The sequence below is a fragment of the Propithecus coquereli genome, unplaced genomic scaffold (genome assembly GCF_000956105.1).
Source record: "Propithecus coquereli isolate 6110/MARCELLA unplaced genomic scaffold, Pcoq_1.0 Scaffold32, whole genome shotgun sequence".
In the NCBI taxonomy this organism is placed as follows: domain Eukaryota; kingdom Metazoa; phylum Chordata; class Mammalia; order Primates; family Indriidae; genus Propithecus; species Propithecus coquereli.
The window spans coordinates 8,555,598-8,569,791 of record NW_012148841.1 but is presented as its reverse complement, the minus strand read 5'-3'; the positions used below and the strand labels follow the sequence as shown (position 1 = coordinate 8,569,791).

Here is a 14,194-nt window from a genome sequence, read left to right as displayed (position 1 = left end):
CTAAGGGGAGGCCCAGGGGACCGCGCATCCTGCCGGCAATCCAGATAGGAAGCGCAGCCAGCCGGGAGTCCCGGGCTCAGGCTGGTAGCTTACCCTTTCGCCCCATCTCAGTTTGCACAGTTGCATCCGCCGCCAAACATTTCCTGCCGCCACCTCCGCCGGCACGGTCAGCATGGAAAGGCAGGGCTGCGGGTGGACCTGGCCCCTGCCTTGACCTAAGGCCTCCAGAAGTTCCATTTTATAAAAATCTTTCCTCTTTGAAAATGTGTATTAAAGGTGATAAATGTTCTTTATGTACTGAGCAGTGACCTTGGGTTTTTCCCACATCTTTCACTTTGGTAAAGAATATTCTAGCACTGACAGACAAGGAAGGTGATTCCAATCACAGAACGAGCCCACTTTTCTCTCCTCACTTGGTGCTGTTCCCATCCACCTCCATTAGACATCAGGATCAGATGCTCTTTTTCAAAATGCCCTGGTTGCCATGGTACCCTGATAGCGGAAGACCAAAGTGAACTTCCAGCATATTACCTGTTTCTAAAAGTGGACCCAAATTTTAGATTTCAGAGGTCATATTTATACAAAGCCAAAACTAATTTTAAAAGAAGACACAAAATATAACTGTGCAGAATCAGAATCCTCTTAAAAAGGAGGCCGCTGTCTCTGGTCTCCTTGGAAAGCAGAAAGTGTCAGTTTCGCATGCAGGGCAAGTTCCAGGCTAATTGCTTGGCACTTGGTGGGTCCGCCCACCTGTGTAACTGCCCTTCAGAAGGACAGAGTGCTGTGTGATTTGCACAGCAGATGCCTTAGAATGGAGTCCCTTTTACGAAGCAGAAAGTCAGTTCTGGAGACCTGATAAATTAAACTGAAGGAATGTGGTAAAGTGGATTCCACTCATGTGTTTCCAGGTTTATACAGAGATGTCTAGACTGCTTCCTTCTGATTAGAGGCGAGACTATAATTAAACTTTTTTTTTAAAGTTCTGGTGATTGTTCTCCAGTCCTAGTTTCTTTGAGTGCAAGTTAATGAAGGCAGTCTACATTATATTTTCTAATATTAGCATTTAAATTTTACCTAAAATGTTGTGCTGACATTTACTTGAGAGGCCAGTACATCCTGTAAATGAATCACCAGATTCTGAAATCAGCTTTGACCAAAATGAGAATGGGACTACTTAAAAGCAACTGGAGCCAGACTCTCTGGTTTATATGATTAAGCATGAAATTGTGGCGTGCCTTTCACAGATACCGGCACCCAAAGAAAGGGACTGGACCCATACTTTTCTCAAACATTTAGTGGGTATAAAAATTGAGGCGGGAAACTTATTTTCTCCAGGGTCCGAGTGCATCCTTAACTTTTGGTCTCTATATTTTAGTTAGTACATCTTGCTAGTCTCCAAATCCTTTTGGAAAGAAGGTAATAACTAACATATAAATGTAAAAGTATGATCAGTTGATTTTGTCCTTATAAGAATATCACCCTTGATCAAATGCGTTTGAAAGATATATGTGGGTTTTATATATTTCAGTCTTAACATCATTTTCAGACTTAAGAATAAATTGCATTTCAAAAAATGTTGGTGTAGAGCAAAGCTCCATGTGGAAAAGGAAAGCGTTTTAAGCTGTGTGGTGGATGGTTTGCCGTGATGGAGTGCACAGAATGTAGAGAACTCTCCTAACCTAGCTGCTGGTGGCTGTGGCTCTCTTTTTAGAAGAAAGAAAATGTGAGAAATTCAAAGCTACTCTAAAACCTATAGTCTGTCTTTATTCTAGTTCATATGCATATTGGGGTTCTTTGAATTGGCCCCAGATTATAGCGGTCCCAGCATGGCAGGACAGCCTGGTAACCCACTCCACGGAAATATCTGAACAATTTGCAGGTTGGCCTACATGCCACCACCACTGATTCACTGCCTGGGCAGAGGAGAAACCAAGAAATCTTATTCTGTAGTTCCCAAAGCTTCTCTAAATACTTCTACCTAATACTTGGTTTCTGCCTTATTTAGGTTTTAGTAACTCAAGCCAAAAGAATTAATTTTTTTTCTTTCATTTTCAGTTTGCTTTATGTCAGCAAAAATTCTCTAATACCTCTTCTGCATTTTACTTTAGAGTAAGCTTCTCTAGCTATTTATTGAGGTGAAGCTTTAAGCCTAGAAATTTGATTTTGATTAAATTAACAGCTTGTGGAAACAGTGCCCTCTTTTACTTTTGACTTTGCATTTGCAAGAAAGGAGGAAATTATTTTCAGGCATATTTTAGACTCAGTAAGTTAAAAATGAAAGAAGTGATATAAGTCATTTAAGTAATTTTCACACATTTATTTTTCTTGACACTAGGAAGTTTAATTTTTGTATTGTGAGTTTGATGGGTTTTTAAATTTAAACAAGTTTTTTTTTAATGGAATTGTTTTCTAGACTCATGTAACTAACTTTGTTTTCAGGAGGACAAAAAATGCTTCATCTGTAATTCCCAAGATCCTTATCATGAGACCCTCAATCCTGACAGCCATCTCATTGAAAATGTGGTCACTACATTTGCTCCAAACCGCCTTAAGATTTGGTGGCAATCTGAAAATGGTATGTGGTTGGTATGGGGACGAGTTCCACAGAGTATGATTGGTAACCTTGATGGGGTTTACAGGCTTCCAGGTGTTTGTAATTATCATTGGCTTCTCTGTCCTGTAATTATGGCCTCTGAAAGATTTACTGCCTGGAGCACTAACTGCTGGTAAAATCTGATTCCGAAGCATGTGCTTCATGTAAGAAAGCAGTCTTTCATGCTAGACCAAAGCAGTATTTCATAGTCCTCATCCCAAGGGGGCCTATGAGGAGAATGTGTGTGTTGGGGGCAGTCGGGAAGGGTGTGGGAAGACCTGTACTATCTTAGGTCCTTATTCTTCCATAAAAACGTAACATCTTTCATTTTGGTCAACCACAAAGGCAAGAGAAGAATCACAGCCCCTATCACTTTCTTTCCATTGACAGAAAATCTCATGATCATAATAATAGTACTGAATAAGCACCACGATGTAATTTTTCAAAGACCCTGTCAACATGGACATGACCCCAAGTCAAACAGTTCCCCTAGTGATTGTGTGAATTCATCCCCTTTTTCTGTGCCATTTGGGTTTTGGTTTAATACATTGATCAAATATGATATTACTGTGAAACTAAGCCCAAATGAATTTCATATTTATTTCAAACTTGAATGCTGACATTTTGGGAATAAATGTAGTTAGTGTGTTTGTTAATTAACAATCTACCATTAGATCTTTTTAAAACAAATTTGTGAGAAAGGGCCCTCAAAGAAGTGAATCTCAGCTTGGCCATAAGGAGCCTGAGCACTACTCGATCTTTTTATTCTATGCCCTACACCTAGGGAGCCTTTGGATGCTTGCAGCCTTTTACCATTCTGTAAAGAGAAGCTCCTTTAATAGACTTCCTTGTCATTGACTATTAAATTGCAAATGTTTTCTAGAAGACCCTTGGTTTCCAGGGAGGATTGATTGGTCATTGGTTGGCCTAGGGAATCCATTGGTTACAAACTTGACTGAGATAGATGGGTCCTGAAAAAGCATGTATCACTTAGATCCACGTTAATTCTTGTAGGGGAATATATTGGTTGATGGTTCAGAGAAGTTTCTGTCAATCTGTACTGTATCTCAGAGGACTTGTGAAACAGCATAGAGCTTATGATGAGCAGGAACTAGGATCATTTCCTGATTGCCCATGTTCTTCCAGTGGGATGGAAATACAGAAGGATGCCTCAATGTTAGGATCAACTGTCTGCATTTTAGTTGACAGTGAAACAGTTTTTCATGTGCTGTAGTTCTAAAGGAAGGCTTTCCTTAGTTATGTCAAGACTTAATCAGTTTCTACAACTTTGAATCTGCGGGACAAAAGAGTCTGAATGCCAGAAAGAAGAGATTTTTGAACTAGAGGGGCTTGAGTTCTCTGTCACTCTGTCACAAGAGATTAGATGAGATTAGACTGATGGAACTTAGTCTTTAGAAAGTCAGACTGATTGTTACTATAACCCTGTCATCTGTTTGTCTGATAGTTCACAATTAAAGACTTTGTTTATGAATGTGATTTTATCTATTCTCTGTGTTTTGCATGAGTCGCGTTGACACAGGGCAGTGTTAAATTATCAGTGTTCAGGCAGAGAAATGGGCTTGGAATGTACAGCTACTTTTAACTTACCCTTCGTGATAATCTATTCCTAGGACTGACAGAAATAAAATATACTATAAAAGAGTGACCTTGTTTTTTTTCCTCCATGGATTTTTCTTCCCATTAAAAACAAAACAAAACAAAAACAGGCCATAGTGCTTTATCAGGCTGTAAATGTAAATGGAATGTGCTTTGGTGCACACATTGCAGCATATGTTCCTCTATTGGAGTAATGGCACCAGTCTTGCTTTGTGCTTGACATTATTTTGTTATTACTTAATTTTGAACAAATATCATAGATTTTTAAAAGCCTGGAAGAGGAGAGCTATAGTTGCCTGGCTAACATTTCTCTCAGAAATAAATGTCCAGAGTCGTTTTGTAATATGGTTCTTTTTAATAAGTTAGATAAGGTTAGTTAGTATGACTATGATGTTTTTCTTTAACATTCCAACTAACTCATATCCGTTCCAGTGACCACTTTTTCCCCCCAATTGACTGGGCAGTTTTCCAGCAGGAGAGTTTATTTCAAAAGGTCCTACTGATTTCCTGAAAATACACCAGTCTGTGACATGATTCATTCTGACACATTCCTGTCTTCCTGCATTTGAGAGTTCTTTTGCTCTGGAAGATGGACCCCAAAAGCTCTCTTGAACACAAGAAACATGGAAAAGTCTTTACCAAACAGGCAGGCTTGAGCACTCTAGGGATTGGGGAGGAGGTGCTTTCTATCTCTGGAATTCCAGTGGCCCTTTCAGCGTGTTAAAGTGGGACTGATTGACCCTTGGGGCATGGTGCAAAGGCTCATTTGTTTGTTCAGGCTTTCCCCTGAAAGGGAAGATGTTAGTATTTGTTCTGGGCCAGTTTGTTTATTTGACTGACTCTTTGTCTCTTTGGCATTGTTTTTCAATTGTGGAAATGCATCCAGAAGTTTCCCCACCAGGGATAGGATTTTCTAAGTTGGAGTATAACTAACATATGTGGTAGACTCTTATTTATTTTCTTTGCTGCTGCATGGAGAAAAAAGGAATATTTGTGTTTCTACTGGAGGAGGATTGTGTCCCTGTGCATCAGGCTGCAAGCTGACCCCCTCCTGTGCACAGGAAGTGCCTCTCCCCTTGCTCCTTGGAGAGTCGCTGGGCTTAGAGGGTTGGAAAGATGTTTCACTTCTTAGGCAAAAGATGTGTTTCTTGACGGCAACTAGTGGCATTCTGCCAGATGTCTTGATCCAGTAAGCAGATTCAATATGTTGAACTCCAGGATGATTTGTGAAAAACTGAGGACTCATTCTGACTTGTGCTTTACCACCTAAATAAATACAAAATACTACTATTATCCTCAGCTTAAGGTAGAATGCAAAGATGATTGCTATGAGGAGCATAAAGATAATTTTAAAAAATAATCTCAGCTATTCACAAATGTTCCTGTTTACCTTACTGTTTACTTTTTTTATTTTTTTAAAAAAATCTATAGGCATGGAAAATGTAACTATCCAACTGGATTTGGAAGCAGAATTCCATTTTACTCATCTCATAATGACTTTCAAGGTAAGAAATCCCTAAGTTTCTCACAAATGGCACGTGAGAACACAGTGGAATTTGCCCATTTCAAAACACATGTCTGTTGCGAGTTGGCCTAAATGGGAACTTAAGTATTATTGTTGCCATAAATTGGGATAATTGAGCAACTTTTTAAACATGGGCATGAATAACTGCATTTAACAAATACTCCATCTTCGTGGCAATAGGTAGAGAGAGCCTCTATTCTAAGGTAATTCAACTGTAAACTTTTAATTGGATATCTTTTTATTTCCCCGTAGAGTAAGACAGTGTTGACTCTCTCCCAAACCAGAATAAAACATCTGGAGAGTAAATCCCCAATCCCTTGTGTTTATGTTTTAATGCTGAGCTTGGTAACTGAAAAGGAAGCGTATTATCTTTGGTTTTCAGAGTTTTGCAAAATTTGTGGGAACGGTTTTACAGTTTCTTAAGAAATGTGTATGCCTTCTTAAATGTGGATTTTCTCATCATTTTTCTTTTAGAGATGTAAAATGACTCCAGGACTAGGGAATGTCTCTGTACAAAGTCCCTTTGTTTCTTCCTAAGCAGCTGCCTGGAAATGACAGACTTCACATGGCTTAAAGTACACATAAAACCTATAATTTACTTATTTTCTCAGATTAAAATCACTTCTGAATAGGTTTCAGTTGGGTTGGGGGCCTTATCTGTATCCTCTCAGGTTAGGAAAAGGTGCCAGAGATAGATTTACCATGTGGACAGGTAGCCATGAAAGTCTCACTTGTGTCTGCCACCAAAGCCTGGGAGGCCACAGGGCAAGGGTGGGCGTGGGGTCGGATGTGACTGGGAGGGACACGGGGCCATGCAGTTCCCAGGCCCGCGGGCAGGGAGGGGTACACTGGGACTGTGACACCTGATACTGTGAAGGCTGAGGAGGGCTTTTATTAAATAACTCCGCAGTCACTTCTCCTCGCCAGCCCCGTCCCCCAACAGAGCACACGCTCAACCTGGCGATTAGTTTGGTATTCATCCACACGTGAGGATGTTGCCTTTATGTCATGTGAATACTCAAAATCATCTTGGTGAGTGTTCATGTTTCCATCTGTTACTTTGGAGAGGGCATCTGGTCACATACATGGGTAGTGTGGAGTTCGTTTATATCCAGAAGTCTTCTGGGCACGTATTCCATGGTTGGACACTCATTCAAGTGATCACAGTGGGGCAAAGGTGAGCTTCCTCACATAAGCACAGAAGCTGAAACAGACGAGGCAGTGACTGAGCTGAGACATGGGAATGGTACAAGTTATCAGGCCAGTTTGTGGGAGAAACTCAGGTTCTGGCTCCTGTGAGAAAAGCAACGTCCCTGGGCTAGGGTGGACTTGGGTATGGATCCCTGTCTGCCCTTCCTGACGTGAGTGGCCAGAACTTCGGCTTTCCCATGTAAAATGAGGCAAAAATGGGAGCAGAGAGAATCCTTAATCGTAGGATTGTGTGGTGTACCCCTCAGTTCTGGGCATAAGGATAATCTTGCCCTGGTGTATAGGGGGAGCTTGATAGTTTTATAAATGCTGATGCTTGGCATGTAGCAATTGTTCTACAGATATTTACTGAATAAACAAGTAAATGGAAAAATGAATTCAACCATCTTCTGTTTATAAGAAACTGCCCTAGGCCCTGTGGGATATTTTAAAGATGGCACAGTTACTCCTTTCTGGGAGCTTCCAGTCTTCTAGGGGAGGAAGATATACTTGCAGATAACCCAGGCTACGTGACAGAGTGTGCTAACTGCTGTAGCAGAAGTTCAGACACTGAGCTGGCGTGCAGGTTGGGGAGGTTAAGTTCAGCCTGGGATGAAGGAAAAAACTTCACAAGGAAGGACTGGGCCAGGAGGGCGACCAGGAAGGCAATGGGAGGAGACAGAAGAAAAGCCATTTGTGGTGGAGGAGACAGTCTGAGAGTAACGCTCTGGTGGGGACAGTCGGCAGGGTTTGTTCTACAAGTGCTGTGTAGATGTGCCTCGACCTTGGGGTAGTGAGGGGAGGAAAGGGAAGTAAAGTAGAAAAGGAGTGTAAACTGTGTCAGGAACAGGGAGCCATTGACGGGCAAATGAGACCCATGTTTCAGGAGGAAATGCAAAGGAGGGGCTGGGGCGGCCAGCAGAGAGGGCAGATTGGGGGGCTCTTGCAGAGTCAGCATCATTGCAGGGTAGTGTCAGTGCAGTCACTGCCTGTGATTCTCAGAAGGAGCCTCTTCCTGCAACCCAGACGTCTTATAAGTATTACTTGGAAAGCTTTTTCAAGTCGCATGTATCCCTTTGCTGCCAGACTCTGATACCCTCTGCTGCTCCTGCCTTTGAGAATCATTGCAGAGAGGAGGAGCCTCTGTTTTCCAAGGGCAGCCACTTGCATCCTTGAGAAACAGAGGTTGAATCATGAACTGGACAAAGATTAGAAGCAGAACAATGGAAGGAAAGGGCTGAATCCACAATTACTTAGAAGTTCAAGCTAAGTAACTGGGAAGATGGTGACACCACAAACCGTGGTGAAGTCAGGAGAGGATGGAGGTGTTGGGGGTCATGATGAAGAGCTCTTGTTTCTTCCTTGCCAGGTTGCCATGGAGATGGCCGATTGCTCAGTGGACGTAGGCTAGCAAAAACTTAGCATATACACAGTTTGTTTTTGTATAGCCAGATGTTTCAAAACTCCTGGCTATTTTATTTATTATAAATCCAGAGACAACTCTGCAGCACCATGAGGCCTGAGAATGTTGATGACAAAGCAAAGACTGTGGAAAAGCTTCTGTTCTTTAGGTAAAATGTGGTGTTCTGGTTTCCAGCAGCTTCTTAAACACCACAGGAAATTGGATGACTTGTCAAGGGCCGTTTGGGACTTAGAAGTTTCCAGAGAGGAGGGAGAAGGAAGCACAGCCAGGCCTGGCTTTAATGCTTTTTCTCTCTGCTCCCTTTTGACACAGACATCGACGAGACTTGCCCCTCTCAGGCTCTCCCCGGTCTCGCCAGCCAGGAGCCTGGTCTCATGGAGAGCTTGCCCTGCTTCTTGGCACACATGGTTCAGTTAGTCCTTGAGGTTTTTTTCCCTTTACTTTAAAATTCTTAGTCTAATATTCTCTTGAGTTTAGTAAAGTATCATTTTCACATAGGTGAACAATAAGAACCTAAGCAACTAGTGAGTGAAAAAGTCAAAGACTCTGTCAACATGTAATCTTCCCTTTTCTTACCCTTGACTCCTTTTATCAGAGAAAAAAAGCCAGCAGGATTATTAAGGAAGACAGAAGGAGGTCTTGGCATGTTTCTGGTTTTCACCATTAGCTCTCACCCAAATTTCTGTCAAGCATTGCTTTTAATTCAGAAGTGAGTGGTCTTTATTTAGATTCTGTTTTCTAGGTCAGCTTAGCTTTCCTTTGATCTTCCTCCATTGTAATCTGACTTCCCCTTCCCAAAATGCACTCACTGTGCTTGTCAGCATTGAAGCCTTTGCCCGTTCGCCTGTTTGCAGGGCTCATTCCGCTTCATCTCATTTCCAGTTGACCCTGTTCACACCCTCCTCACTCTCCATCCTGCCTGGGCTTGGGGATTCTGTCTTTTTTCTCTCTCTTCTCTGAAACCTATTTTTCAGTCTTCGACTATGCCATTAGCCAGTGAGGGAGAAAGGCAGGTTTGGTCTTATTCAGCATGGATTTAAATATAAGTTCTGCCTCTAACTAGCATGTCAACCAATGTCTCTGAGCCTCCCTTTCCTCATCTATAAAACAAATGCGTTGTGAGGGTGTATTAGTTTCCCGGGGCTACTATAACAAAGCATCACAGACTGGGTGGCTTAAACAACACAAATTTATTTTCTCACAGTTCCAGAGCCTGAGATCAAGATATTGGCAGGATTGGTTCCTTCTGAAGCCTGTCTCCTTGGCTTGTGGGCAGCCATCTTCTCGCTATGTCTTCACGTGGTCTTCCTCCTGTCCATGTATATGTCCTAATCTCTCCTTCTAATAAGGGCACCAGTCATATTGAATTAGAACCCACCCCGATGACCTCATTTGACCTTAATGACCTCTTTAAAGACCCTGCCTCCACATACAGTCACATTCTGAAGTATGGAGTTAGGTCTTTAACATAGGAATTTTGCAGAAACACAAATCAGCCTATAATAGAGGGTTAAATGAAATAATGTAATTAGTGTTACTGGCACCACTCTGTTTTCCTTCTTTGTCTGGGTACATCTTCCTGGAGCATGGACTTTGGTTCTTTTTATCTTGACCTTTGCTTTTTTTGTGAGACATATAGTTGAGGTTTCAAATATTATGTGTATGCATTGCCTCCCAAATTCGTGTTTCACACTCCATTCTTAGAGCTGAGGGCCAGACCACTGTTTCCGGTTGTGCAGTGTGTGTCTCCGTGTGGACACCACACCTGTAACTAGCCCACAACCAGCTGCCGTCACTCCTCCACGTCCTTGTCACTGGCCACACATCCACCCAGCTACCCAAGCGCAGGTGCCTGTGTTTCTTTCCTGTACCTCTCTTTCCACTGGAATCGGATTGATCGCCCAGTGTCATTCAGTATATTCTACTGTCACTGAATTTTCAGAACAGTTGATTTCATCCATTTCTCTCTATCCATGTTGTAATTGCTCGAGTTAAAACCTTCATTTTTCTTCTTTCAGTTGGTTTCTCGGTATCTTGCATTGTTCATGTCCAGTTACTCTGCCACGGGAGTTATTTTTCTAAAGTGCAATCTGATCATTGTGTCCACTGAACTTTTTCAGTGTTCCCTTTTCATTGCAAATGGGTAAACACCTTAGTATGGTAAATTCCTTCCTTTCATGCTCCAACTAACCTCTTCTGCCACCTTCAGCCACCTCTACCCTCTGGCTGGAAAATACCTTGTTACCCACTTAAGATCCAATTTGAAGTCATCTTCTCTGTGAAGTATTCCCTACATTTTTCTTTCTTGGTGGTAAAATATGCATAACATAAAATTTATCATTTTAATTATTTTTAAGTGTACAGTGATGTCAGGTATATTCACAGTGTTGGGCAGCCAGTGTCACTGTCTATTTCCAGAATTTTTCATCACCCCAAACAGAAATTCTGTAGCCCTTAAGTAGTAACTCCCCATTTTCCCCTCTGCCCAGCCTCTGTTCACCTCTAATCTACTTTCTGTCTCTATCTACTATTTTATATAAGTGAAATCATACAATACCTGTCCTTTTCTTGGGAAGCTGAGGTGGGAGGATCACTTGAGCCCCGGAGTTCAAGGCTGCAGTGAGCTATGATCACACCATTGTACTCTAGCCTGGGCAACAGAGCAACCCCGTCTCTAAAAATAAAAAAATTGTCCTTTTGCGTGGTTTATTTCACTTAGCATAATGCTTTCAAGGTTCAGGCATGTTGTAGTATGTGTTAGTGTTGAATTCCTTTTTATGGCTGAATAATATTTTGTATGTGTATACCACATTGTGTTTATTTAGTTGATGGGCACTGGGTTGTTTCCTTCTTTTGGCTATTGTGAATAGTGCAGCTATGAACATTCATGTACAAGTATCTGTTTGAGTCCCTATTTTCAGTTCTTTTGGGTATAACCTAGCTGTGGAATTGCTGGATTCTCCAGTTTCCTTAGTAATTAACTTCTTCTTGTTTTCCCAAAGTACACTGCATGTGACTCTTATTATGGTGTTTGACATATTGTAAATTATTGACACCCATATCTGTACTTTATTGGACTACATAGCATATAGATGGCTTATAGGCCCCTGGCTGCTACTGAGTTAGTTACATCTATTGAATGATTAAATGAACAAATGAAGGAACAAGCACTCAGCCTAATCAATCTTACTATGGGCATGGTGACTAAATACACCATAGTGTGTTTGCTATTAAGGCCTGTTTATAATCAGCTTCTAAAGAAAAACAGCTTACTAATCTAGTAGGGTGGGGAAAAGTGCAAAATTTAGAGACTAGACACTTTCCTTGCAAAAAGAGGCTCCATGGAACAGTTTGAAGTATTTGAAATACAGCCACAGTCTGAAATGCCAACCACATGCAGTCAGGGGTTGTGACACATGGTTGAGTTACATTTTCACTTGAGATTTTTAAAAATACAGATTACCAATAAAAAACATCAAGTGAGATTTCTGCTGTCTGCCTCTAGACATTCCGTCCAGCCGCTATGCTGATAGAACGATCATCCGACTTTGGGAAAACCTGGGGCGTGTACAGATACTTTGCCTATGACTGTGAGAGCTCGTTTCCAGGCATTTCGACTGGCCCCATGAAAAAAGTCGATGATATAATTTGTGATTCTCGATACTCAGACATTGAACCCTCAACTGAAGGAGAGGTTTGTTTACTTCTTTGTTTCATATTCTACTTGCAAATCTGCTTTTTGATCATTGCAAAAAATACCAATTACTCTTGTATCCATTTTTAGGTGATATTTCGTGCTTTAGATCCTGCTTTCAAAATAGAAGATCCGTATAGCCCAAGGATACAGAGTAAGCTTGTTTTCAAATAAAAGCTTTGAGGGGAAACAGCAGTCACGGAATAAGTTTTACGCAGAGTAGTTGAGCACTAAATGCTCAAATGTAAACATTCAAAGCTAATTTGACCGTCTTCATTTTCCTCCTTTCTCCTTACCAGGGGGTCTTGAAACTGGCAGTAATCAAAGTCTTCTCTGATGGGGTACACGTTTGATAAGAGTAAAGGATTTATGTTATAAGTACTCAAATAATTATGTTGATTGTAATACCTTATTTATTTTCTCGTTCAGTATATTAATTAGTGTATAGATTAAGCTATTGGAACAAGGTGTCCCCAAAAATATAGTTGCTCAGATAAGATGGAAGTTTCCTTTTCTCTTATGAAATCAACCAGGGGGATTTCCACAGAGGAAATGTAGCTCAGTCGCCATGATTCGGCTTGCCAGATAGAATACAGGATGATGCCCAGTTAAATTTGAATTTTAGGTAAATAACGAATTCTTTTTAGTATAACTGTACCTTGTATAATATTTGTGACTAGTACAAATGTGTCTCATATAATATTTGTGGTTGGTATAATTATGACCTATGTGATATTTGGGACATACTTACACTAAAAAAGAATTATCTGCAATTCAAATTTAACCGAACGTCCTTTATACATATTTGCTAAATCTGGCAGCCCTCGCTTTAAGGCCACCCACGTTCCTACGTTCATCCACATAGCTAGAGTTAGCCCATCACCACCACCATATCCTTATCCCAGCCTGTGGGAGAGGAGGAGGTAGAGGGCACACAAATTCCATCTAAAGAAGAGACCCGGAAGTTGTACACATGACTTCTGCTCACATCCCGTTGGCCAAAATTAGTCACATGGCTGCACTACAGGAGACACTGAGAAACATCTCTAGCTGGTGGCCATTTGCTCTGCTAAAACTCTTGGCTAGGGCTCTTACTGTCAACAGAAGGAGGAAAGAGAATACTGAGGGGGGAATCATAGTCTCTGCCATGGTCAGTATACTCAATAAGGTGAGGGTTGTAGGTCCCTTTAATAGATGAGTGAAGTGAGGCTCGGAGTTGGATGCTATTACATAAGGTGATATGGCTGTTAAGTCAGATCTTGAATGTCTACGTTATGATGATCAGCTCAGAGTTCTTTACCATGTTCAACAACAATTTTGTTATTACACAATTACATTTTGATCTTGGGAGGCAGAATGTACAATAATTAAAAGAATGGGCTTTAGAGTCAGATCAACTTGGATTTAGATCCCAATTCTATCATACTGTAGCCATGTGGCCTGGGCAAGTAATTTACTTAAAACTTTTTGTAGCCTCTTTTTCCCGTCTGCAAACAGAGATAGTAATATTGACCTTAGGGTTGTTATGGAGTTTGTTGTGGATGTATGTAAACAACCTACCAAAATGCCTGACACATAGGAAGCGTTCACTAAATCGAAGATGCCATTGCTACCAGTGTTGCTGTTGCCATTAGCTATGGTTTGGGTCTTGCATAGAACTGGTCCCAAATGTCAGCGTGAAAGGGTGAGACTGCCTCCTCTGCTGCTAAGGTGCAGCCAGTTGGGCAGAGGTAGGGCTGATTCTTGCTGATCTTTCCCAGCTGTGTAAGGCCCTATTTTTAACCAAGGCCACACGGAGCTTCCAGGCTTGAAGCAAGGAAGAATAGAGTGGAAGAAGTCCAGGGAATATTGCCAGAAAAGTGCTGTTTCCCCACTTAAATTAATTTTACATGTAGCCCAGGCTGTCTGTGGTCCATAACTTATTCATTCTATTGTAATACAAATATTTAATGGCATGTCCAGCTCTGTGTCAATTTCTGAGTGAGCTGTGAGGCCTTCCCTCCGTGTCTTAAAATCCAGTTGTGGGCCGGGCGCGGTGGCTCACGCCTGGGCGGATCGTTCTGAGCTCAGGAGTTCGAGACCAGCCTGAGCAAGAGCGAGACCCCGTCTCTACCAAAAAATGGAAAGAAATTAATTGGACAGCTAAAAATATAT

General features: G+C 41.4%; 1 protein-coding gene across 1 annotated transcript in view; it reads left to right on the top strand.

Annotated features, from left to right (window-relative positions):
* Window positions 1–14,194, top strand: part of LAMB1 (laminin, beta 1) — a 68,802-nt gene that overhangs the window by 1,385 nt on the left and 53,223 nt on the right. Inside the window, exons 3-6 of the mRNA XM_012650327.1 lie at window positions 2,440–2,575; window positions 5,642–5,715; window positions 11,852–12,040; window positions 12,131–12,194. Of these exons, the coding sequence (XP_012505781.1) occupies window positions 2,440–2,575; window positions 5,642–5,715; window positions 11,852–12,040; window positions 12,131–12,194 (463 nt within the window). The remainder of the gene's footprint in view (window positions 1–2,439; window positions 2,576–5,641; window positions 5,716–11,851; window positions 12,041–12,130; window positions 12,195–14,194) is intronic.